We start from the raw sequence: 27,137 nt of genomic DNA, 5'->3' as shown, positions 1-27,137 counted from the left end.
TTTAGGGCTAAAATGTTTTAGTGAAAGGGAACTTCAGTTTGTGAAGGAATACTGCATGCTGCACGCCGTTTTAAACCCTGGCCAAAAATAAAAGAGTAACGCACCGTTTGGTAAACGTAACTGAGTTACTGAATTTTAAAACTAACACGTTAGAGTATTAGTTACTGCCAAAACTAACGGTGTTACTGTAACGCGTTACTGCCCAACACTGCTAACCAACCAGTTGAATTGCTAAATAAAAAACAAATGCAGAAATGTTTGTAAATAATTATTGAACTATGACTCCTGCCTGTATATTTGGATATTAGCACTGCATGGCCTTTAGGCTTGTTAATAAAATGCATTTTGACGTCCCGCTACAGCCCATACTACATACAACATAGCATGCTAATAGGATACAAGAGCTGTTTTACACATCTGTAACTCTTGTGTTTTAGACAGCTATTGAAAAAATGATGTCACACGTCCATATTGCAATAAATTGTGGGTTATTAAATCAGTGAAGTCTGCAGAAAGTCAGCTTGGAGCCCAGTGTGGACTGGACCAACTGTGGATTAGATTCAGATTAGATTTAGAAAAAAACAAAGAATCACCAGATTTTCTTTTCCTCACTTGCCTCTCTGGGCCTCCGTACATATACAACAGAAAATAACGGTACAATAATAATAAAATGTGATAAAATGTCCCTCTAATTGAACTGAAATAAATCCTGTGATGGATCATAGTTCAGTGACAATGATCACATCATAATTGGTGTCTGCTGTTAACCAAAATAATTAAACTGTTTTATATAATAATAATTCCTGTACATGTTGTTCCTGTGATCTGGAAGGATCTGGTAAAGTCGATGAGTGTGAGGGGGTCCTCTGGGATCAGGACACTGGAGTGCTGGGTCTCCTGTTCTGGGATTTTAGATAAGTGAGGTTAGGTTTATTTAAGGTTACAATACTGTCCCTTTCTCATCTTTATCTTTCTCATTTTCTTTAAGATATTTTTTTAATTTCAATTTCACAAGTGTTTAATAGATTAAAAACTCTGACTGTTAGTTTGCCGTCGTTAAAAAAAATCACAGGAGCTTCACAAGTTCAACTTCACCGCTCAGATCTTTGGACCACGGCGTCATCTGGTGGCTGAGAGCATCTATTACATCCTGTGACTGCACCTCAGGATAAAACACCTCGTTATATGACTGAAACGTTTCCCCTCTCGTGGCAGCTGCATAGATTAAACACTCACACTGCCTCAGAACCAGTGACATAAAGTGGTCAGCATATTTGATCTCTCATTACCTTTATTACCTTCATCAATCTGAGAAGTGATTAAAAGGTTTCATTCACAGCACTAATGTTTCTGTCACACTGGCAAATAAAAAAATAAACCCATGTATCTTAGAGTTGACAAAATACAAATAAAAGGGACAAACACATACAAAAAATTAAATGATAATATAATGTCAGTTTCATTCAAGTACAGTTTAGACAACAAGTAAGAAAAATGTTACGTTAAATTGCATCTTTCACCTTTCCCTGTTCCCAGCCTTCATGCTAACCTAAGCTAACTGGTTCAGCTTCATATTTACTGTACAAACATGAGGGTGGTATCAATCCTCTCATCTAACTCACCATAAGAAAGCGACAAAACATAGTTCCCAAAATGTTTATCTGTTCCTTTCAGCATTCATTCGATCACTCCAACTATCTAAGATTGATCGTTCTCTGGAAGTGAGGCAAAGGTAGCTCTGAGCCTAAGTGTCTGCTTTATCGTCATAACCAGCTAACTTAGGAGCATGTTCGCACACTGATGATGGACCCGGGCCACCCCAACCTGAATGCAGGGTAGAGGGGTTCGGTGAATGTAGAGTGGAAGGTGTAGAGGTGAATCAGCGAGTCAGAGGAGACTCTGTAGAAGGACAGAGTGCCGGCAGGCCAGTCCAGATACACCGCTACTCTGCGAGAGGGCGAAGCCAATACGTCTGTTTCTCTGTTATCGTGAAATGCAGAGTAACCATCGTCAGAGCAGAACAGACTCCAGGACTTTTCATTCCAGCCGAGCCTGCAGTCGTCACCTTTTCCACTCCTTACGATTCCTCTGTAAGTTACTCCCATGTACACTCCTCCCTGTCGTTCCACCTCCCAGTAACAGCAACCAGTCAGACCAGCTCTGCACAGCAGCTGTTTCCAGTAGTCAAATCTCTCGGGATGATCAGGAACTGACAGATTCTTTGGCAACAGTGTTACTTGTTTGTTGTCCTTGGAAACATAAAGCTTTCTGTGTGCAGTGTTCGGGTCCAGTGTGAGTTCACAGGCATCTGATGGAAACAATTCGTCACATCTCAGCAGCAGGTTCAGGCTTGTTTTGTTCCTCATAACAAGTTATCAGAGTCGACTCAGTGATTACAAAGAACAAAGTAAATTTTTGTCTTTACTTACACTTCAACAGACCGGATTTCAACCTCTGCTCTCCTCCATGGTCCATCCTGGAGAAAGAAACAAAGCTGCTCCATCATGTTGGAAAGATTAACAATCATTAACCAAACAGAAAAAAACCCACATGACTCAAAACAGGAGCTACTCAGACTTGCTGCCACACTGACCAGTGCATCTTTTAAAATATATCTATATATATATTCAGCTTCAGTCCATTTTGTTGGCGTTTAGCCTCAAAAACAACATCTGGGAACTTTTATAATGAGGACTAGCAGCTTTACAGGAGCTCACAGACAACGATTATCAGTGTGTCACAGTGATGGCTGACAATATTAAAACAACTACAATTTGTATTGTTGCACAAATATATGAATTCAAGCACTTTCAATAACCAAATGTCTGTTTGTGTTTATTTTTATAAACCTTGCAAGACCTTAATTTCTCCACTCAAATTAAAGAACTGTCAGGACCTGTGGGAACCCTCTCTGGAATAGCCCCGCCCACTTTTAAATTCTATGTGGAGTGGAGATCAAAGGAATTGAAATTGGTAAGTAGCCCCAGGATATCACATAATTTCAGTCACACACTAGTGTCGCGTACTTAGTCTATTATACAGACGATCTTACACACACACAGTGAGTATTTCTGAGTCAAGCAGTCTGTTGGCCATCTATACACATAACGATGGACAAAAGAACAAACAACAGACAGAGACCAGCTGGTGATGCTGCGGGCCGTCGTAGACCTCCACAACATCACCACCATCAGCCCAACAATGCCTCTTGGGGAGACCTTGTTGATGAGGAAAACCAGAAGTTATGCCACATCATCAAGAAGAAGAAGGACCAGATCAAGCGTCTGGAGGAGCTGCTCGAGGCCAGAGACAGCGGGTTCAGCTCTGAGTTCAAAAAAAGCGCTGAGAGAGTCTGTGAGCTGGAAACACAGAACTACGACCTCACATTGTCTCTCCAGCACCAAGAGAAGAACAGCAAGCAGCAGTTTGAGGAGATGGTCGCTAAGTATGAGGCCGAAAAACAAACTGCATCAAACCATATCAAGCAGGTTTTGAGGCAGGAGGTCGAGAGCCAGGTACGGCGGGAGTACCAGCAGAAGGAAGCCCAGCTGAAAAAACAGATCCATCAGATGGGCGCTGAACTCCAGAAAATCCGCGAGGAGCAACAGAGTCTCCTTCTGACGATGTCAGACGCGCACACAGCGATGACCACCAAAGATGCTGCTCTCCAGCAGAGCGAGGAAGCCTGGCAGGCTAAATATGATGCTCTGACTGAGAAAATGGAAGAGAACACCAAGAGATGTGAGACGCAGGTGAATGAATTCACCATCAAGGCCTCTCTGATGGAAGAGCAAATCCATCAGAGAGACCAGAGACAGCACAAGAGCTGACCTCTAGAGCTGATGAACTCCTCCAGAGCCAGACAGCCTGGGAGGAGAAACTCAAGACTGTCAAGGACAGCCTCTACAAAGAGGCTGAAGAGCAATCGTCATCGTCAATAGAGCTGGGAGTCACAGCAGACTCAAATTAGAGTCAAGATCGAGGCAGAGATCCAACAGAGAGACGCTGAGATCCTGCGTCTCACTGAGGACAACAACGGTCTCCTCAAAAAGCTCTCGGAGAAAACAGAGGAGCTCTCCCGTAAGGATGATGAACTCCTCCAGAGCCAGAGAGTCTGGGAGGACAAGTGCAACACTCTGGAAACCAACATTACAGAGGAGCTTGCTGAGAAACATCAGGCAGAAGTGAAACAGCTGATGGGTGAGAAGGTGGAACTGGAGGACCTCTGCTTGTATGTCAATAAGCAGAGGAAACGCTTCTTGCTGTTTCCAAGGAGGTCTTCAGACGACAGAGAGACCCAGCTGCAGAAGATGAAGAACAAAATGCAGCAGAAGGCAGCAAAAGCAAGAGGAGCTGAGAAGATGGAAGAAGAAATGGAGGCTGCTGATTGTTCAGCTCAGGCTGGGCATCAGTAGCTCCCATAGCTTCTTCCTTTTATGTGGGGTTTTCTCCTGGTGCTCAGGTTCGCCCGTAAGTGTTAATCACATTTTTAAAAAAAAATGCTCTAGAAAGAGCAGATGAGAAGAAGGAGGTAGAGGAGGAGGCAATTGTTGCCCAGCTCAGCCTGAGCTGGGCAACAATTGCCTCCCAGAGATGTCTGTGTCCTCCAGGTAATGGTACTCATAAGTGCTATATCGTAGGCAAAGGGACACAGGCAAATCCATTTGCCTACGATATAGCACTGACATCTTCTGTAGATTATTATTATCTACTCATGGGTTTTCTCCTGGTACTCAGGTTTTCCCGCCAATGTCAATCATATTAGACTATACCATCATTAGTCCTAATAAAATGACATCAAATTGGAGTTCAATGTTTCTGTGTCTTTGAATGAAAACAAACTGCATAAATACAATGTTATGACATTATGGAAGGTAAAAAGTGTAAGAACTGGTATCTGTTGAAGTTATGGTTTAAACACCTCTGAAACTGATCAATGAAACTGATCAATGACAAAACGATCAGTGTAATAAAAGATGTTCCAAATGGTATTTAAGGTGCTGGTTAACAACAGGAGCTGGTTCTGTAGTAAACAGGAATGTAGCCAGACCAAAAACTCACAATGAAAAGTTCATTATATATTTATCTGTCTGAGTCACTGTTGTTGTTTAAAGAGGCAGCAGATAGGATTCTTTTTTTTTTAGCTTGGCGCCACCTAGCATCAGTGGTGCTGCGTCGCACTGTCACAACGACCAAATTGACCGTGGAGATCAGAGCCTACCAGAGCCATACCTCTATGTATATGTAGAATGAGAAGGTGTGTGGACACTCTACTAAATAAATGAGTAAAGAGACTGAGCAACAAGAAAAAACAAATAGTAATGCAAATAATTATAGCAGAATGTACAGTACCAGTACAAACAACTCACAGTAAATGATACCAGTATGCAGTGTGCTGTGGTCTGACCAGTCCATCATACACGTAATGTCCTCTGGGATAAAGAGGTGAAAAGACCATCCACACTGTAACCAGCTCAGTGTTTAGAGATGTTTTTAGCCGTTTTGTGTGGCTTTTTGGAATCAAGGTTGTTTGAACCATTAAGTCTTTCCATACCTGAGATTTTCCAGTCTCCAGTTTGGATCCTCCAGTCCAACAGAGAGCAGCTTGACTCCTGAGTCTCCTGGATGATTGTAGCTCAGGTCCAGCTCTCTCAGATGGGAGGGGTTGGAGCTCAGAGCTGAGGCCAGAGAAACACAGCCTACCTCTGTGACCTGACAGCCTGACAGCCTACACACACACACACACAGCTCTGTATCAACACAATGTGGGTAGTGTGTGCAAATTAACTGAGGTAAACTTCCCTCCTTCTAACCAGTGCATTGATATCCCTCCCTCCCCATGGATGTATGAGGAGAACTGGATACAGGATTAAATGTTGGGCCTCATTTGTTCCTATCAAAGTTGCCAACACATCCTCACTGCCAACTCGTGACATGTCCACGTTTGGTCATGAAGTTTCCACGTCCACATATGACGTCCAAGGTACCCTGGGTGTTACATGCATTGTCTGTCTTCAAAACACACTTCTGTTTTCACAGGAAATGTACAGTTTGCACACAGTCTCTTTCAAAATAAAAGCACTACATCAGTACAACACCGCAAATTGACTTTTCTTTTCCTTCAACAACAAAAACAATCAGAAATACTTTATTGGCTAGAGTGGTTAGATTTAGGAAAAAAAGAACTGGGTTTGGCTTTAGAATCTCATGGGATGTGAACACCACTCTCAGGTAAAAGTCAGTGTTTGTTGGACACGTCCCACCCGTCCCAGTTGGACTTTCGTTGTCTTAACTTTCATCCTTGTCCCACCACATTTCCCCCTGACGACACCAGGTGCTGTTAAACTATAGCTGTGTTCGAAATCGCTCCCTATCACGGATATAGTGCACTATATAGTGTGTTCGCCATTTTGTAGTGTTGTTCGAATTCTCCGCGGTTAATTTCATTCACTATATAGTGGACTATAAAATACCCACAATGCACAGCAAATGTGAGTGAACAAACGACGTACCCTACATTTTACTCCCGTATACCACAATGCAATGCAGCCGTCTTTTGCCAGAGGAGGAGAAGAAGAACAACCGCAAAGATGGCACAAAAAGAAAAAAAAACGAATAGGATGCTAGCCGGTAACGTTAGCTCACGAGCTAACAATAGCCACTTAGCTTGCACGAGCCAGGTAGCTTGTCGCTCGTGCACTATCGTGGGCTATTACAGCTCACAATGCAGACACACAACCGTAGCTGACAAAACCAAACGTCCACACCATTGACATTTCAACATTTTATTGACAAAAAGTACAACCGCCATACAGTTTGATCATTCTCAAAGCGCCCGGTTTGTTTACATGATGCTCGGCGCGTCCACTTGCGTCACAGGAGTATGTGGCGCAGCTACTGACGCAATGACGTTCAGAAAATTTCAGGTAGTGTTCGAAATCTCGTTCAGTCGTTCCCCATGTAGTGCACTATATAGTAAACACGAAATAGGGAATAGTGAGTGAGTGAGTGAGTGAGCGGACGGTTTCAAACACAGCTTATAACGGCAACCGGCCACATATCATGCTGACGTTAGAGAACACCTTTTTTCATTGGTTTCTGACGCCAGAAGTCACTGCCCAAGCACCCGATTTCGATGACTTTGGAGTGAGACTGGGCTCAGGTTGCTCAGTGGTGCGTGAAGCCAAAATGGTTCAACTGTTGGGTATAAAATTACCCAGATGATCCACGGATTATCTGCACTACTTCCACACTACTAGAGCTCTGCCAAGTGCGACCGAGTGGCTAACTTCTTGTTTAGCGCTATGCTAACTTTGGATTTGGATGAAATGATTTAATGTTCTAGACTTTTTCTAATGTTGTCAGACTAAATAAATGAAATCCTGATAGTGAAACAAATCATTTTGCAGGGATTGTGGCGCTAAAAGAAATGTATCCAGTGATTTACAGACATCTCTTTTTCCATGTAAGTCAATGGAAAAGTCTTTTTGGGTCAGCAGGGTGTCACGGAAGGAAAGACTGAACCATACACAGAATCCATAAACCAAAGAACAAGAAAGTGAGCTGTTACATGATCTTACCGAAGAGTTTCCAGTCTGCAGTGTGGATCCTGCAGTCCAACAGAAAACAGCTTCACTCCTGAATCCTGCAGGTCGTTGTTACTCAGGTCCAGCTCCGTCAGAGTCGAGGAGTGGGAGCAGAGAGCTGAGGACAGAGCCTCACAGCTCATCCATGACAGCTTGCACATACTCATCCTCGAAAAGCATAAAATGATTTGATTTGATATTTTAAAGGTGACACTGTGTTATTTTTATTCTCTCTGACAAGGGTGCCTTTTAATCAAACGATCCAAAGGGATATTCTTAGCAAGGCGGTTTAAATTACTATGGAGACAGAGCGTTGAAGTTGAGTCTATCAATAATAATAGCGTTTACATTACTCAACAACAAACAAAAATGTCTATAAAGACGTGTTTTTGGAGTCTCTGGATTAAATTGGAGTTAATTTGATTGATGGACACAGACTAAACCAACTCAGCTCAACTCAGATCTATTTCTGAAGCACATTTAAAAACAACTCAATCTTTTTTTCCTTCACTTAAAACTATTTCTTTAAATCTAAATAAATTGACAAAGCAATATTGAACATTGTGTCTCATGATGATGAACCAGAAAAAGACATCCTGTACTTCTCTGATGGGACAGGAAACACATACGGTGCAATAGTGGAAACTCTTGATATGTATTTGTTACAGTCGAAAACATTGGAAATTGGTAATGATCGTGTTTTATGGGCCCAGGACAGAATTTTCACTAACTGATTCCACCCAAGGGGCAAATTCTAGTTTGGTATAATGTAAAACTCTTTATCTCAAGATGATATTTCAACATATTAACCCTTACTCCAGTGGCAGCTTAGTCACAGATATCAACCTTTAATGGCACCAACAGTAAAACAAAGAATGAAAAAGCAGAGGCCTGTTTCAAGTTTGGTCTCATTAAAGGTCTCGGTGTGAGTGCTGATATGCATCACGGTTGTCATGGACAAACAAATTTGTATGTGCAGAAAACTGAATGAAAATATGCTTTGTAACCTAATTTTATGAACTATGTTTGGATTCAAAAAAGGGGTACGGGTAACCCCTAGGTGCTCATATACATTCAGGACAGGTCGTATCTGATGGTTATATGAGATAGAGATATGCAATTCTCTGTGTGATGCTGTGACATCACAAAAAAACTATTACTTCAGCAGTTTTCCCTGGTTTAAACCACAGATTGACTGGACCACCAAGTCAGCTGACCTGAGGGACCTGGGGGTAGTATAACGGACCGTATTGCAAACAACCGTATTGCATACATAAAGTACAGAGAGTTAGCATTAGCATTAGCATAGCGAAGGTTTTGACAGCAAACATGGTGGAATGCAAAGTTAAAAGCCATGCCTCTTTGCAATGCACTTTCTTTCTTACCTTAGAGTCTGGAGTGTACAGTGTGGACTCTCGAGTCCAGCAGAAAGCTGCTCCACTCCTGAATCCTGCAGGTCGTTGTTACTCAGGTCCAGGTCTCTCAGACTAGAGAGCTGGCAGCTGAGAACTGATGCAAACTCTTCACAGCACCTCTCTGTGAGGCTGGTTTGATTCAACCTGGTAAAACAAGAGAAATAACCCTTTCAGACCTGATCACTCTATGTGAGCAGTATCGGTGTCAGTAGCCCTTTTTACACAGAGATGGCGCTACAGAGCCGCTACCAAGTCCTTTCTTTATGCCAACAATCATTTTGTCCCTGTTATATGGTGACTGAGCTCATCTTCTGCCCGGAGGGTGAGGAGCTCCTGAATCTCACTGTTTTCCCAATTTTCAAACATTTGAAACAGCTGCTGTTCTTCTTTGAGTTAGCTGCTAAATGCTACTCGCTGTTTTTTAAATCTCCTGCGGTTGGTCACTTGCTTAACACGTCATCACAACGTCACACCCATCCTGCCCATCAGTGTTAATTTCATGGATGAAAACTAGATGATGACGAGCTAAAAATAGATCTTGATAATAAAAACTAAGACGAAATCTGTGTTTCACTTTCAGTGATGAGACGTGACAAAAATGTTCATGGTGGACTATTGGACACTGAAAGCTGAGAACAGCCGTGCTTGTAATGATCTTCAGATGCCTGATGAGCGACAGGCTGGTAAACTCCAGTAAATAGTCTGCACCAGGATGTTTGGGTTGGTGCAAGTTGTGAGCTGTAATTCAGCAGTAACTAATCAGCTGTGTGTGTCTGATTGTGGATGGTGGAGCTGCTGAATGGATTTGTCAGTTGCAGCGGTGGCTGTTAGCAGCTAGCTCCGCTCGCAGCCTTCACAGCTTCACCCCGCAGGACTCCACTCAGTCCGGACTGGAGAAGGTTTGTGGGTTGATGGTGTTTGACAGGCAGGTAGGAGGCTCAGTTATCTGTGAGTTAAAGTTATTTTGTTCGAAGAGAGCAAAGATGATACAACCAAATATAGCACAAACAGCAGAAGCATCACATTATGATCTAACCTGAGAGTTTCCAGTGTGCAGTGCGGATGCTCAAGTCCAACAGAGAGCAGCTTCACCACTGAATCTTGCAAGTTGTTGTTACTCAGGTCCAGCTCCTTCAGGTTAGAGGACTGTGAGCTGAGGACTGAGGGCAGAGCTTCACAGCCTTCACATGACAGCTCACAGCTGCTGAGTCTTCAGGAGAAATAGAATATTTTATTCTTTAAACAGAAAACATATGTAAATAAATAGTTTTCTAAACACTGCTAATCCCAGCTAACAAGGGATTCAACATTCTGAGCACCCCTGGTCGAAATGTCCTTTACTGTGAATATTTAAGTAGTAGAGGATGAACTGATCTCCAAAAGACTTGAAGTTAAAGATGAAACATACTTTTCAACATTTTAACCAAGATCAGTGTTTTAGAGTGAATAAAATTAAAGGAGCACCATGCTAAAGTTTGGGCACCCCAAGACATTTGAGCTCTCAGACAACTTTCCCAGAGTCTCAGAGCTTAATGAGCTTGTTCACAGTCATTGTTAGGAAAGGACAGGTGATGCAGATTTCAACTGACCTTGTCCTAACAATCAGCAGCCATGGGCTCCTCTAAACAGCTGCCTGATGAACTGATGCCCACAGAGCAGGAGAAGACTTTAAGACTATACTATCTCTGAACACATCCAACCTTGAAGCAGATGGGCTACAGCAGCAGAAGACTGTAAGAAGATAGCAAAGTGTTTTCAGGGAGCTGTCTCCTCAGTTCGTCATGTCATTAAGAAATGGCAGTTAACAGGAGCTGTGGAGGTCAAGCTGAGGTCTGGAAGACCAAGAAAACTTTGCAAAAGAGCTCCTCATTGTTAGAGGAAAGAAATTCTCATTTCTCTTAAGATATATTTCCTCTCCTCACATCTCTCCCTGCATCTTACAAGGTTGGAGCTACGATGTGAGGAAGAGACGTAAATCAGGGACACATGGATGTGTGATGAGATAATGGGATGAAGTCCCCTGCACTGCCATTTCCTCTTCATCCACCAGACGTCCCAGAGGCCGTTTACACGTACACTGTGATTTTGATACACGGAGACATCTTCCTTCCTTTGTGCCCTTCGTTTACACGCAAACGGAGATTTCTCCTTTGAAAACGAGTCTTTCTAAAAACTCCGGCCAGAGTGGAGATTTTGGAAAACTCCGGTTGCGCGTTTGCATGTAAACTGAGATAAACTGAGATAAACGGAGTTATAGGCAGCCGACATCACAGTATGCGCCGGAACTTAAGCCTGTGTCAAAAGTGCAACATATGTTGCTATGGTGACAATGGATACATGGAAGGCTTGAGCTTCTCGTTACACTGCCACCTACAGGTTTGGCATGCTCTTGTGTATATATACACGGGTAAGTGTAAACGAAGACCTTTTTGAAAACGGAGACGGTGAAATGTCCGTTTATGAAAATAGCCAGCCACGTGTAAACGGCCTCTCAGACTTCACCTGACTCCCTTCTTCACACCTGCCCTGAATTCCCTCGTCTGCTCTGCAGTTGTGTGGCCTCCCCGCCCACCTCCTCACCTGCACCTCATCCCCTCATCAGCTGCTCTCTCCACATATACCAGCCCAGATTGTTTGTTGCTCTGTTTGTCTCTCATGTGCTTTGTACTTCTGCTCCAAGCTACCTGTGTCTGTCTATAAGCCTTTGAGCTCTAATGAAACACTGAGATCCTCTGCTGTCTGCAGTTGGGACCTCCCCTTGTGTCTCCTCATACTCATGGCTGTGAAAACCTCCTCCCCAAAAACCGAAGTAAATATAGGGGCAAACTTGTGGAACAAACATCTCTTCCCTTGCTGTCCTTTCATAACCCTGAGCCTCATGGTCAGGTATGCAGGGATGAAGGTTTGAACTCTGACCTGAGAGTTTCCAGTGTACAGTTTGGACTCGCCAGTCCAGTAGAGAGGTGCTTCAATCCTGAATCCTGCAGGTTGTTGTTACTCAGGTCCAGCTCTTTCAGACTGGACGACACAGAGCTCAGAACTGGGGCCAAAGCTTCACAGCTTCTCTCCGACAGCTTACAGTGACTGAGCCTTCAGACAAACACGTAATCATTACTGTTGGTTTTAATGAAAATGACCCAGGCTGTGTGTAGAAAGCTGGATGCATGGAATGATAATTGTGATAACATGTATTCTTTGATTAAATACATTTATATAGGTAGTATAGTACAGTGTCCTGAACACGATATGCGACTTGCAGGGTAACCATTCACAACATCCCAAATCCTGACCTGAATGTTTTCAGTGTGCACTGTGGACCCTCCAGCCCAGGAGAAAGCAGCCATACTCCTGAATCCTGCAGCTTGTTGTTACTCAGGTCCAGCTCTCTCAGACTGGAGGATCTGAGGACTGATGGGAGCTCCTGACACCATGTCTCCGTGAGGCCAGTTTGTATTAACCTGGCAAAGTTGATAAAAAATACTTTCTTTTATTTTAAGTGTGAAGCAAATGATGGAGCAAGCAGTGTTTTATTTTACACAGACTCAACCGATCCAATCATGAAACAAAAATGTTGGCATTGTACGTTTCTGCAGCCACAGATTAAATACATGCAATTTTGTAGCTGATAAGCTGAAACTTAACATTTCAACAATGCATCGGTTAATATGTGTTAGGTTTGGGCACAAAAACCTCTTGGTTATGGTTTCAGAAAACATCATGTCTGGGCGTAAAATACCTTGTTTTTAAGGCACGATCCTCACTGGAAATACAGTGATGTCTCTGTGAAAAAATATCTACCTATTGTGGAGCTATCCTGGCAGGAACAACAGTGACGAGTGGCTAAAAACACTCATGTCTGGAGGCTGGAGAGCAGCATTTTGATGGAGGTCTGCAGTGTTTGCTCCAGTGTGACTTTGGTGTCCTGCTCTAGTTTGGAGAACGTGAGACAGCGTCTCCTGTCCTCTGTCAGATAATGTCCCACTCTAGTTTGGAGGACGTTAACTCCACTCTTCCTGCTGTACTCAAAGGTTCCTCAGCTTTATGCTTCACTTCTCTGTAGAGCTTGGGTACGGCTGTGAGGGGGCGGAGTCACATACCTGGGTTCATGTGTTTTTAGCATGTAACAAAAGCCTTGGTTTTCAGCAGCGCTGTATGGACGCAGATCTTTGGACATGAAGTAGGTGATGGACTGCGTTATTGTGTGATGGTAGTTGTGTCCAGCTCACTGTGTCCTGTGTTGGTTGATTTTTTTGGCAAACAGGACTAGCGTTAGCTTGGCCGTTAGCGGCTAACGCTATCTCTGGATGGTGGCCTGTGAGGTGAGCCCTCATGTTCGTTATTCCCAGAGTATTTTATTCTCATATGACACTGCTGTAAATCATGTGTCATCGCCAAGTCCTCCTCTCCTTCTGTGTTACAAAATCCAAAATAAGTCCACATGTTTGATTTACAACAGCGTATTTCTGATCATCATCCACTGGACCGAAAAAGCAACTGATTTCATTATTCTAGTTGAATTAAAATGTGTATTTGCAAAAATTAATAATGTATAAAATAAAAGATCGATACTTCATGTATCGAAACAATCTCGCCACACAAAATATGGCGACACTATGCTGTATTGGTTGTTTCTCTGTGCATGAAAACGTAGTCAGTGATAATTCCTGCACTCATGGAAGTGGATTAAAACAATAATACACAAAGGCATCGTGATTTCTTCTAACCTGAGAGTTTCCAGTCGACAGCTTGGACTCATCAGTCCAGGGGAGAGCAGCTTCACTCCTACGTCCTGCAGGTGGTTGTTGCTCAGGTCCAGCTCTCTCAGATTAGTGGACTGGGAGCTGAGGACTGACGCTAGAAGTTCACAGCTCCTCCACGACAGCTTGCAGCCACTCAGCCTGAAGAAGAAGTACCGTTAAAAAAACCTAGATATTTTTCTCACTTGCAGGAAATACGATATTTATGTTTTCATATTTCATTATCTACACTTACAAAGATTTATTAGAGGCTTTGACCACTGGCATCAGCCTCAGAAGACCTTCCTCTGAAGCGGAGTATTTATTTAGGTCGAACACGTCCAATTCTTTCCCTGATGACAGTAAGATGAAGACCAGAGCCGACCACTGACCTGGAGACAGTTTCTGTGTGGACAGTCTACCTGAGCTCAGGTACTGTTGGATCTCCTCCAGTAGAGAATGATCATTCAGCTCATTCAAACAGTGAAACAGGTTGATGCATCGCTCTGGAGAGGGAGTCTTTCTGATCCTCTTCTTGATGTACTGGACCGTCTCCTGACTGGACTCTGAGTTGCACCCTTTGTTTGTGAGTAGGCCTTCGAAGACACTCTGATTGGTCTCCAGTGACAGACCCAGGAGGAAGCGGAGGAACAAGTCCAGGTGTCCCTTTGGGCTCTGTAAAGCCTTATCCACTGCACTTTGGTAGAGATGTGTGAGTCTGGATTTGCTTTTTATCAGTGTTGACCATTTGGATGTTGACTGTGGCTCTGACAGTACATTTACACCAGTGTTGATGAAAGTCAGGAAGACGTAAAAGGCAGCCAGAAACTCTTGAATGCTCAGGTGGACAAAAGAGAAAACCTTCTCTTTGTAGAGCCCTTGCTCCTCTTTAAAGATCTGCGTGAACACTCCAGAGTAGACGGAGGCAGCTCTGATGTCGATGCCACACTCTATGAGATCTGCTTCATAGAAGATCAGCTTGCCTTTCTGCAGCTGTTCAAACGCAAGTTTTCCCAGACTGACAATCATCTTGCTGGTCTCTGTGTTCCACAGTGGATCTGTGTCAGCCCCTTCATGATATTTGACATTTGCCAGCTTGGACTGAACCACCAGGAAGTGTGTGTACATCTCAGTCAGAGTCTTGGGCAGTTTTCCTCTGTCACTGGTTTTCAAGACATTTTCCAGAACTGTAGCGATGATCCAGCAGAAGACTGGGATGTGGCACATGAGGTGGAGGCTTTGTGATGCCTTGATGTGGGAGATGATTCCGCTGGCCTGCTCCTCCTCTTTGAATCTCCTCCTGAAGTACTCCTCCTTCTGCAGGTCAGTGAACCCTCTCACCTCTGTCACCATGTCGACACACTCAAGAGGGATCTGATTGGCCGCTGCAGGCCGTGTGGTTATCCAGAGGTGGGCCGAGGGAAGCAGTTTCCCCCTGATGAGGTTTGTCAGCAGCACATCCACTGAGGTGGACTCTGTAACATCAGTCAGGATCTCATGGTTGTGGAAGTCCAGACGAAGCTGACACTCGTCCAGACCGTCAAAGATGAAGACGACCTTGAACTTGTCGAACATGCAGATTTCTGCTTCTTTGATCTCTGTAAAGAAGACATGAAGAAGTTCCGCTAAGCTGTAGTTTTTTCCACTCAGCAGATTCAGCTCTCTGAAAGTGAAAGGGAATGTGAACTGTACGTCGTTGTTGGTTTTGTCTTCAGCCCAGTCCAGAGTGAACTTATGGGTTAGGACGGTTTTCCCAATGCCGGCCACTCCCTTTGTCAAGACGGTTCTGCTCGGTTTGTCTTTCCCAAGTAAGGGTTCAAAGATGTCTTCACACCTGATCGATGTTTCCAGAGCTGTTGGTTTCCTGGACGCTGCTTCAATCTGTCGTATCTCATGTTCATCGTTGAGCTCCCCACTCCCTCCTTCTGTGATGTACAGCTCTGTGTAGATTTCTTTCAGAAGTGTCGGGTGTCCTTCTTTAGGAATACCCTCAAACAAATACTGAAACTTCTTCTGTAGGTGAGATTTGAGGTTGCGCTGGCACACTGCTGCAAGACTTTCTACACGGACAGATACAAAAATAGATCAATAGCTTGTGTGCAATCACGTGACTAGGGATGCACCATATTTGATTTTTTTGGCAACATCCGATCACCAAGTCTCTTCTGTAGTGGATAAACATCATATTATACATGCATACTCTTATCATGGCAGCCCACCAGTAGATGGAGACATGAACTTTTCAGTGTGTGTAATATTCATTCATTGAGCAAAATAAGAAAAAGCACGTCGGCCGATTCTGATTCATTTTAAGGGCGATATTGGCCAACAGCGATGACGTGCCGATATTATCGTGAATCCCTACACGTGACGTCGGCCCTAAAGGGTCTATTGCATACTTCAACTTAATTTTTGTGCCAATTATAAAGGCAACAGGTAACAATTGAAAAACATACCTGTACTACACATCACTGTAGTTGTACATATGCTCTAGTCTGCATCATAACCAGGACAGTCGTACTAATACTGAGACGGTAAATACAGATACACACATGGACACACAGACACACTCACACATTCATTACAATATATTAAACCTCTCTTACTGTTGTGCAGGGTGGCAGCCAGCTCCTCCTGCTTCATACTCCTCAGAAAGTGAACCGTAATCTTCAAAAATGCCTCTCTGCTGCTCCTCTGTCGTTCCTCCTCCTCACTGTCCACCACCTCCTCTTCCTCACACTGCCACTCAAAGCGCTCAGTGTGATCTGCACTCAGAGCCGTCCGGTACTTCTTCAGCTCACTCTTTACAAACGAGACCATGTTCTCCTCGAGCACCTTCAACAGATTGACATAGAAATACAACTTTTAATCCAGATCTTACTGTGTTTAACTTTTGGTTCTACTTTTAGGTGCAGGAAAAACTTCTGTAGTTTGATAAGTACGTCTCATCTGCTATTCTGAGGTGTTGGTAAAAATTTGTGGGTGTGATTCAGAGATGTCTGCTAAATACAGGAGCATATTTATCTGTCGTGGATTCACAGTGCTCTAAAGGGGGCATTTAAATTTGAAAGTGTAGTTGCTGCACATTTACACACCATAAATATGGAGGTCAGGTCTTCTTGATACTTCCGGGGAGGTTGATCACTGGAAACCTTTAACATCTCCTGATGAACTCTGTCAAGAGAGCATTGAGTTTTAAGGTTCTGTGTGTAACCTTCAGAAAATCACTGTTACTAATGACACCTTTGACTGTTGAGTGAACTGCAACCAGCATCCTGTTGCTCGTAGGTGTGAACAAGCACCTGGGCATCGGGTGAAACAGTGACATGACAAAGAGACTGAGGGTGTCTGAGCAACATCACGTATAAAGTATAATCATATTCAGAATAACATTACTTGTTTGGACCATTGGCTCCATGACAGAAGTAGTTTGCCGTTTGCAAATGACTTTATCAGCTGATGTTACTAGGCACCCAAAGGCAGATCCACGCTGCGTGGCTAAGTTAGGCCCCCAGAGCGTCTGAGAGCACTTTGGAGGCTCAGCTGAGACGCTCTGCTCTAAATGAGAGCACTGTTCGAAGAAACAGAGCGTCCTGTTTCTACATGAATTAACAAACATTTAGGTTAGGCTGCTGTCAGCCCTAGAGTGGTCTCCTCTGGTCTGAATCAGGGACTCATGTTGTTCCAAAGTTGTATAAATGCCTAGAGTTGGTTCATGTTCTCACGGCAGCATTTACGAACCGCATCAGAGTTCGTTTGTAACCGGAGACCACCTCTTCAAGAAGGTCTCGGTCCGGTTGTTTTGGTGCACACCTGAGTGTGATTGCTGTGTTCACACCTGAATCGTTCTGAGGGGGCAAATGAACCTGAGTTTGATTGAACTGAACCAAACATATCAGAGATATTGTAATAATTTTTTTCTGACTTAAGTCCCTTTTTAACAACATTAATTATTACGACTGGAAAACACCACTCGAAATAAATAATTGACTTCAAGATAAACATTTTGCAGTGGTGTCCTGGAGTCAGACCTTCACTTAGCAATCTGTAGCAACCAAATTCAGCCGGAGCAAGACCCAACACCAGGGGTCTGATCCCGGACTGTCCTGACTCCCAGCTGGATCAGCAAACTCTCTATTGCTAATTAGCAGATTTACAGAGATAATGTTTTCTGTCTGAAAGTCTTTTTTTATGACATAAATTATTACAACTGGAAAATTAGCATTTTCCTAGTGTTTTTCTTAGAGCTACCATCTTTCCCACCTGACGTAAAGTTCGTCTTTGATGTCACACCTCTTGATGTGGACTTACCTTTCTTGAGAAGAATGCTGTTGAAAAGCGAGTGGTGTTCCCATGGACTCGTTACTCTTCATGGACACACAGCTGGGTGTGGGGGGGTCTGCTCTCTCCTGCTGCATTTTCCTTTGGAACAACACAGACAGAACTTTGTCACTGCATCATGACAATGGCGTAACTTCAGCGCTGAACTCTGACGGGACGGTTCATGTTCATGACCCCCTCACTCTCCTTGGTGACCCCCCTGATTCTTTCTCTTCCTCTATCATAAGATCAAAATATTAATTTGTCTACTGTGGAAATTCTGCAGAAAAGTTGCACTCAATGGTTCCTCTTGGCCATCTCGAAGCGCTGTTGCAGGATTTTATGTGCAGTCATCTGTGCGCTAGTGTCACACTGTGTCTTAGCGGGTCTTTGTAATCATGTGTAGTTTTATGTTTTTATAGTTCACCTATATTAACGTACTTTTTGGTTGTTCTTTGTATTAATCTCATTTTGTGTTTTATATTGCTTGTTTTAAAGCTGTACATTTTTATTTTTGCATTTTTGTTCAGTGTTGTCTGTAACTTTATGTTGCTGCTTCAGCCAGGACAGATTTTTTATCTCAAGAGTTTTTTTTTTTCTGGTTCAATAAAACTAAAGTAAAAGACTTTGCTGGCGTTAAACACACCTGAATGTATGCACAGTCACTTCATTGATTGCACCTGTGACAATTATCTAGTGCTACTCTGATTGCCGGCACCTGACATCAGCCTTGGTGTATCTGTGAGCTGCTGCTTGTTTTTGCGCCCTGATGAAGACTGTGAGTTAACACCTGTAGGCGTTCAGCCCACACATTAAAGGCTTTTTAATTTTTGCAAAGGGTGTTATGATTTATTGACAAAGCTAATTACAAGTCTAACCTCTCCCTCCTGTTTTGGTCACAAAAGTTTATGATACCTAGATGTTAATTTTCACAAATGATTTTCAAAGTGTAAATGCAGTCACCACAAGTTAGACTCTATTGATTTACACTATGGTTGCATGACTGAAAGTGTCCACCGCACTGAGTATGTAAAGCTGTGTTCGGCCTGAGGATGTTCTGTAGGCTCATTTAGCCACTTGTTAGCAATTGGCTTTTTTAAACACCTACAGGCTTCAAGATTCTCAAGTGGCGTATTTACTGACGTATTTTATGTTGTGTAACAAAACGTGAGTCTCTTGAACCTGCATTAACCACAGACCTTATTTCAGGCATCTGGCCAAAACAACACGAAAAAATTATTGACTTCAAGATATACATCTTGCAGCGCCGTCCCGGAATCAGACCTTCACTTAGCAGCTCAAATTCAGCCAGGGGTCAGATCCTGGACAGCACTGACTCCCCGCTGGATCAGCAAACTTTCCTTTGCTAATTAGCAGATTTACAGAGATATATCGTAATTGTTTTTTTCTGACTTTAGTATTTTGTTACGACATAAATTATTACAACTGGAAGACCAGCATTTTCCTAGTGTTTTTCTTAGAGCTACCATCTTTCCCACCTGACGTAAAGTTCGTCTTTGATGTCACACCTCTTTGTGTGGACTTACCTTTCTTGAGAAGAATGCTGTTGAAAAGCGAGTGGTGTTCCCATGGACTCGTTACTCTTCATGGACACACAGCTGGGTGTGGGGGGGTCTGCTCTCTCCTGCTGCATTTTCCTTTGGAACAACACAGACAGAACTTTGTCACTGCATCATGATGATGGCGTAACTTCAGTGCTGAACTCTGACGGGACGGTCAGAGACACACACAGATCTTTGTGTCACCTTTTAGCTGTCATCTGATTGTCATGGCTCTGCGACAAAGTCAGTCTGGAGGGAGAGACTCCCCCCTCTCTGTCCTCTGCAGACCGACTCATGGCTCACCGTCGACCTTTAAGAAAGTATAGTTAACCTGCTGTGTTACACAAAACTGTTTGGTTAAAAAGGGAGTCGAATTTATTATGGGTTTTTTTTTGCACTGGTCAAATGTAACTAAGCCACTGCAGCTGCTCTGATTTCTTCACACATACCTAATGACTAAAATAATGAGATAAGACATGCTGCTCGTCTTGCACTGGTCATTTTGTGGAACACACAAAAAACATTAACGCGAGGAGATATTTTATCATTTTTATGGGTTGGAGTCATTTTTCGTGTTGGTGTTTTTGTATTAAAAAAGCTTGCAGGTTATTAGTCATTTAAAAATCAAAAATTTTAAAAAAAGGCAAAAGATTTGAGTCAACGTTTAGCTAGCAAGCTAACACAGTGTGGTAGCTAGCTTAGAAGAGGTCAAGAGGTCAGTAGGGGACGGTTGTCACATGTGTGACAGTTCAGAAGGACAAACACACAATGTTTCTCATTAAGCGGGATTTATAGTTGTGTGGCAGACCCTACACAAGTCATCCACGCCGTTGTGAGCGTTTATACTTGTGCGGTGGTGTGTCTGTGTCACTCTGCAGTTACACCTCCAAAACACTAGGGGGCGGTGGAGTTTCTGTGAAGTGCTGTAAAGTTTAGTTGATTCAAAACACACATTAAACACACATTAAACATGGCTTAATAGAGACAGTTTCAAACACAAATCAGCTTCACTATAACTCGCAGCATTCACAGACAAACACTTGTCTTTATCTGGACACATTTTCCCCACAAATACAACATGCTAATGTTATTAGCACAAGCCTATGGCATTTTGCATTGTATAAATTAGCCTAGCAGCTAGCAAACTTTTCCTCTGCTCATATGAAGCCAGGGACAACAGCAAAATGTAACAAAGGTAACGTCACAAAATTCAGCTCCATTACAGCTCACAAGGTTCACTGACAAAACAACTATCTTGAAGTCCATTCTCATTGAGGGCGAATATCCGCGCAGATTATTCTTGCGGAAAATTAGAAGCTGATTTCTTGTGGAAGTTTGCACACTGGGGTGGAACTTTTGTGCAGTGAAAAAAGTTTACACAGCTGGGCCAATTAAATTGTTTGTTTATAGTGACGTCGCGCAGACCCGGGAGAGTCCAAGATCCAGTCAGGCAGGACAGTATGGGAGAAAGGTTGATAAACCTCGTTTCACAGCACCCCGTCCTTTTTGATAAAAGACGGGATGATTTAATGAACAATGAATTAAAGGACAACGTCTGGCAGTCCATTAGTGGCTGCAGTGAGAGTAGTAAGTGCTAAAGAAAGTTGATGTTGACGCTTGTTAAACGTTAGCTTGCTAGCTCGCTGCTGCTGCTGCTACTCTCGTCCACACCCATTCACACTGCACGGACTTGGAACACAACAACGCAAAATTCCATACCGTGTCCGTACCGCGTCTGTGTGTATAATTTAAATGTGGAAAAGCGCTGTGCGAATATTCCACAAATCCGTCCCGCATTTCCGCGTCACAGCAGTGAGAATTAACCTTTAATACTAAACACGTTTTCCAAACAAATACAACATGCTAACGTTATTAGCACAAGCCTATGGCATTTTACATTGCTTAAATTAGCCTAGCAGCTAGCAGAGATTTCCTCTGCTCATATGAAGCCAGGATAAATCACACACAAGACTTAAAATGCTATTTTAGTGGAGACTTTATTGTCTTCACAATTTATTGTTTCTTATCTGTGAAATTAAAGTAAATTAAAGTTTTGTTTCCACTGAGGTCTGCGTCGCCACGACGTGTTGGCGTAGGCTCTATGTCAACGTGGAGCCTATGCTGCAGCTATGGCATTGATTCAAGGCAGAAGCATGAATTAGAAAACAACGCTGTATCTAAACAGTTACTTTAACCTCAGCTGTTTGGCATTTTAATACAAGTTGCAGAGGATGATTCAAACAAACAATCACATGGTTCAAATTCATGGTTTAAATACAAAGGGCACTGATGAGTACTATTATAGAGGTGCTATTCATTTCAAAACTTATTTGGTGTTTCTATCTTAAAAAATGAAAAAGTTACACATTTTTTTCAATGTTATTTTTTTTCAGAGACCCCATTGATAACGTCTTCGATGGTTCATTACTTCTTGTTACAATAAGCTGTAAAAATGAATGGGACACCCATTTCAACCCGAGACCTGAAGCTTTTATTCAATGTAGGAATGACTGTTGAAAGATGTTTTAAGGATGAGCAATTCACGCAAGAGTAAAAACTGTGACAACCAACCCCGGTCCCCCCAACCACAGACATCTCAGAAAATAAGAGCCCAATACAGAAATATTCATATTTGCATTTGCAACTCTAAAGGCATGCAGTCATACGTGTGTGTGTATATAGTACAGACTAACTTCAACTTTTACATACCTCAAAATCTGTCCAGATCACACAGTAGAAACATTTCACCAGCAGCACGTTGTGCAGATGGTACCGTAGTCATCGTGTGTGTGTGTGTGTGTGTGTGTGTGTGTGTTTGCTTTAAAGTGACTTTAAACCGGTCTAACTTGTAAACCAGAAACCAAACTGCTTTTGGATTGTATCCATATCTTGTGCTTCCCTCTTGAGGATGCAGCAAAATCAACACTGCTTCCAAAAATATATATAATTTCTTCCTCTCTTAAAGATGTTAAAGAATTTCTTGGTAGTCAGAGAATCCAACTTTCTTTTGGCAAAATCATGTGATGTTGGTTTTAGACATGCCTGTAATGACAAAGTCAGTATTTCTCCAAGACTGACTCAATTCGAGGCAAAACAGATGCTTGGCTGAGTTAACGCTCTTAAAGTTGTACACAAATAATGCTAAAAATCATGACTCTCAAATAATTACACACAGAAATAACTGCAGCTGCTGTCAGGTTTGACAGGTTTGACAGGTTGGAGCTGAAAATTCTTTTTTTTTCTGGTGACTTGTTTCAGTGTTTTATATTGTCTCTTGTTGACACAAATCAAAGTGAAATATAATAAATAATAAATGAATATGAGGAAAAATTATCATATTTATCGCTGAGGGAGAAAAACAGGCTAACCGTAAGTGATGTACAACCCCAATTACAAAAAAGTTGGGACATTGTGTAAAATGTAAATAAATACAGAAGGCAATGATTTGTAAATCTTTTTTTCACTTATTTTCAAATGAATACAGTCCAAAGACAAGATCTTTACTGTTCAAACTGATAAAACTTTATTGTTTTTAGTAAAATATACACTCATTCTGAATTTGATGCCTGAAAAGTTGGGACGGGGCAACAAAAGACAGGAAGTTGTTGAATGCCCTGTTGGAACATTCACAAGTGAACAGGTTAATTGGTAACAAATGATAGTACCATTAATAGGTGTGACGGGGGCATCTTAAAAAGGCTCAGGTGTTCACAAGCAAGGATGGTCACTTTTTGAAAAACAGTGTGGGCGAACACAGTTTGAGAACGTTTCTCAGAGCACAACTGACCTATGGCTAAGTCCCGCCCTCAAACGCGATGAGCCAATCACAGTGCATATAGCCAGTCCCATACACTTGGACATTCTCTGACTGGACGTCCATTGAAATGCATTACAGAAAGTCAGTTTGTTCGGTTTTATGAGTTTTTTCGGAGATTTAGAGTTTAAAAAATGGTCAAACGGTGTGCATGGGGTACATGCAACTCTGACACAAGGTATCCTGAGAGGCTGGGCGACCAGGTGTATTTTTTACACTTTAAACCACATCTCAAGCAAGAAAAGTGTCTCCTTTGGATAAAGTTGTGTGGTAACGTTAGACCACAACATCAACTCAACGTGAATAAGATTAACAATGATGTCTACATCTGTTCTAAGGTAAGTCAACATTGTGTTTGAGGCAACATATTGTCACTTTGCTGGAAAGAAATATAAAGTTATCTTTAACATCTCTAGCTAACGTTAGCTAAAGTTAGCCTAACGTTAGCTCCTAGCTGCGTTGTTCATCATGTCACCTTGTTTGCTGGGAGTTCATTAGCCTATTTTGTTCTAGTTTTGTACTTTGGTGATCGTACATCATTGTTAGCTGTTGTCCAAAGGGCTCTAGTTAAGCTAACGTTAACTTCTGGAGCTTAGCTTCATTAACTTATCTGTAATGGCACAGATAACAAAGGTTGGCAAACGTTATGCTGAATGATTCAGTGTAAATACTGTAGCACCAAACTAACGCAGAGACACTCTTGGTAAAGATGGTAAAAAGGCCGTTATCCTTTTCTCATATTCTGAGCCAAAAACCTTAACTTCAGTGGCACTTTAACTTGTTGTCTTTGATGGTGACGGCAACCAGATGCGGTTCACAAGCGTACACTGTGACCTGTAAATTTTGGCTTGTAATTTAAGCTTTTCATCGACCTTCTCAACAATAAAATGATGAATATATCCCTCCAATGCGTAGTTTAGGCCCTTTTGGTTACTTCTCAATGACATCTGATCGTTATGTCCCCAAAAATCATCAGTTGCCTCCTGTGAAATGCCGTGTACTGTGACACCTGCCATAGCGCCGCTCACTGAATGTTGATAGTTTGTCCTAGTGAGTGGAGGGGGGCGTGGCTTAGCCATAGGTCAGTTGCAAAGAATTTCGGGATTTCAACATCAACAGTCTATAATATCATGAAAAGGTTCAGAGAATCCAGAGAATTCTCTGCATTTAAGGGACGAGGCTGAAAACCAACAGTAAACAGCTGTGACCTTTGACCCCTCAGACGGCACTGTATTAAAAACTGACTTGATTGTATAAAGGATATTAAAACATGGACTCAGGGACACTGTCAGTAAACACATTGTTGCATCTACAATGACAGTTCAGACTCTTAACATGCAGAGTGAAAGCCAGATATCAACAACTTCCAGAGACGCTGCAGATGCCTCTGAGCCCGAGCTCATTTGAGACGGACTGACACAAAGAGGAAAAGTGTGCTGTGGTCTGACAAGTCCACGTTTCAAATTGTTCCCGGAAATCATGGACGTTCATGACGTTGTGACATGAGAGGATCATCCAGGATTGAGCATCCATGGGACGTGCTGGTACCTCAGAGGTACCCCTAATCCACAGTGGGGCCTCCCTGGATCTGACTTGTCTCTGAAGTCACCTCTTGAAGGTGTCCTGTGGTGTCTGGCACCGGGGTGCTGGCTTTGGATCATTTGAGCCCTGTCAGATGTGAGGTTGGGTACCAGCACATTCCAAGATGCTCAGCCAGATTTGGGTGTGGGAGATTTGGAGGCCAGGTCGATACCTTAAGCTTTTTGTCATGCTCCTCAGGCCATTCTTGAGCAGTTTTTCTGCTGGGGGGGGCCCACTGCAGTCAGGGAGTGCCATTGCAGTGAGGGGGGGTTACTTAGCCCACAGCAGTGTTTGGGTGGGAGGAGGGTGTCAAGTGGCATCCACATGAATGCCGTGACAAAGGTCTCCCAGCACAACATTGCATTGTAACCATATAATCAGTGTTACTCACTTCACCCACCACTGGTTTTAATGGTTTGGCTTATCGGTGTATATGAACATAATCATTTTAAAACCTTTCAACCATTGAGAGCCTCCTCTGGGCTCCCAGCAGCACTTTTTTTTAGTATCTACAAGTTAGAGATTATACAAGAGTACAGCAGTTTGGGAAACTTATTCCACTCGAGGATTTCCAAATAGAAATTATGGTTATCCTTTGTCAAAAAGACACAGACATCCTGCACATGCTAAACTCATCCAAGTATTTTTTTAGTTTTATTTTATTTTTAAGGCAGGTGTCCTTCCCCATCCTATCCTACAAAAACCTTGAAAGTTGTATCAGTCATCTCGTGTAACTCTCTGCAAGACAATAAAAAGGCAAAATGCAGCTAACGTTAATGGAATGGAATGTTAACGTAAACAGGCTCACGGCTCAGAGTCACGGAGCACTCTAACCCAACCCAGAACCCAGGGTAGACAGGTTCAGTGAATCTGGAGTAGAAGGTGTGCAGGTGAGTAAATCTGTCATAGGGGTCGTTTTCGTTGGAGACTCTGTAGAAGGACACAGTGCCAGCAGGCCAGTCCAGATACACTGCTATCTTGGTGGTGTCAATGGGGTGCACGGATATTTCTGCAGTACCTGCTCTGTGGTAGGCACTGTAGCCATCATCATAGACCTCTACACTCCAGGACTTTTCATTCCATCCAAGACAGCAGTCAGCAGCTTCTCCACTCCTACCGATTCCTTTGTAAGTCACTGCAACGTGAGTCTTTCCATTCCACTCTATTTCCCAGTAACAGCGACCAGTCAGACTCTCCTGGCACAGCAGCTGAAACTGGCCCTCAAATCTCTCGGGGTGATCTGGATATGGCTGCTCCTCCCTCCCCCGTGTCACTTTTCTGTTGTCATCAGACAGAATGAGGTGTCTGTGCGCCGTGTTCGGGTCCAGGGTGAGTTCACAGGCATCTGGTGGGAAAAACAGGTCACAGTACGAGCAGCAGTTTCAGACCTTCTGTTAATTTGACTTTTTTTTCTTTTTTCTTTTTATCTCTGCCAGGTGTAAGATGTCGTTCGATGAAAAAACTGACCGTGTTTTTTGCGCCCTCAAATGAATTGTTTTCAATGTAGACGTGCATCAGGCACACTCAAATACCAGAGCGATGCCATTGCAGCCCACATGTGTTTCCGAGCACCTATTTTTCAGGGCATGATGGCTGCACCCTGTGATAAATTTTCGAAACGCAGCAGCGCGCACTTCATGTCATGTGACAAGGACCAACCAACCACAGCCGACAGATATCATTCCCTTCATCTGTAAATATCAGTCTGTGATAAATATGGAGAAAAAGTTCATCATTTTAGTGCAGGGCTGTCAGAGCTTTACGTCTCTCCCACGGACAATATTTTTGGCCTCAAAAAAAACGCTCTTACAAAACAGCGCCTGGAAGAAGATCAGCTCTGCACTCAGGATTTCTGGTAAATAGGCTATGATTCGGTGGTGGTTATGGTCATTTAGCAACTTCAGACACAACCTTACTCCAAGCCCTTGAAAGCTGGCACAGAAAAGGCACAAGTAGCACCCAGCGCCTGACCTTGTGTTTTCCAGGCGCTTAAGGACATGAAATATGTACGGCCTTTTATACCATCATCAACTGCTGCCTCCTCACTCCTATTAACCGGCCAGCAGGGGCTGCTAGTTTTTCTGAAATCAGCTGGGCTAAAAACAACAAGTCTTACCATCTGC

At 42.9% G+C, this 27,137-nt stretch overlaps 1 protein-coding gene across 1 annotated transcript in view; it reads right to left on the bottom strand.

Moving 5' to 3' along the window:
* Nucleotides 1–1,271: 1,271 nt before the first annotated feature.
* The window catches only part of LOC117268775 (uncharacterized), a 38,470-nt gene continuing 12,604 nt past the window's right edge, over nucleotides 1,272–27,137 (bottom strand). Inside the window, exons 10-25 of the mRNA XM_078161061.1 lie at nucleotides 25,791–26,359; nucleotides 25,043–25,101; nucleotides 19,605–19,715; nucleotides 18,049–18,159; nucleotides 16,833–16,911; nucleotides 16,344–16,572; nucleotides 13,994–15,797; nucleotides 13,726–13,899; nucleotides 12,292–12,459; nucleotides 11,918–12,091; nucleotides 10,038–10,211; nucleotides 8,972–9,145; nucleotides 7,581–7,754; nucleotides 5,555–5,728; nucleotides 2,430–2,476; nucleotides 1,272–2,308 (exon numbers count right to left, since the gene is read on the bottom strand). Coding sequence (XP_078017187.1) covers nucleotides 1,779–2,308; nucleotides 2,430–2,476; nucleotides 5,555–5,728; nucleotides 7,581–7,754; nucleotides 8,972–9,145; nucleotides 10,038–10,211; nucleotides 11,918–12,091; nucleotides 12,292–12,459; nucleotides 13,726–13,899; nucleotides 13,994–15,797; nucleotides 16,344–16,572; nucleotides 16,833–16,911; nucleotides 18,049–18,159; nucleotides 19,605–19,715; nucleotides 25,043–25,101; nucleotides 25,791–26,359 — 4,751 coding nt within the window. The 3' untranslated portion in view covers nucleotides 1,272–1,778. The remainder of the gene's footprint in view (nucleotides 2,309–2,429; nucleotides 2,477–5,554; nucleotides 5,729–7,580; nucleotides 7,755–8,971; nucleotides 9,146–10,037; nucleotides 10,212–11,917; nucleotides 12,092–12,291; nucleotides 12,460–13,725; nucleotides 13,900–13,993; nucleotides 15,798–16,343; nucleotides 16,573–16,832; nucleotides 16,912–18,048; nucleotides 18,160–19,604; nucleotides 19,716–25,042; nucleotides 25,102–25,790; nucleotides 26,360–27,137) is intronic.

This window comes from Epinephelus lanceolatus, chromosome 18 (assembly GCF_041903045.1).
Source record: "Epinephelus lanceolatus isolate andai-2023 chromosome 18, ASM4190304v1, whole genome shotgun sequence".
In the NCBI taxonomy this organism is placed as follows: Eukaryota; Metazoa; Chordata; class Actinopteri; order Perciformes; family Serranidae; genus Epinephelus; species Epinephelus lanceolatus.
The sequence above is the reverse complement of the archived record's forward strand: the minus strand, read 5'-3'. Positions and strand labels throughout refer to the sequence as shown.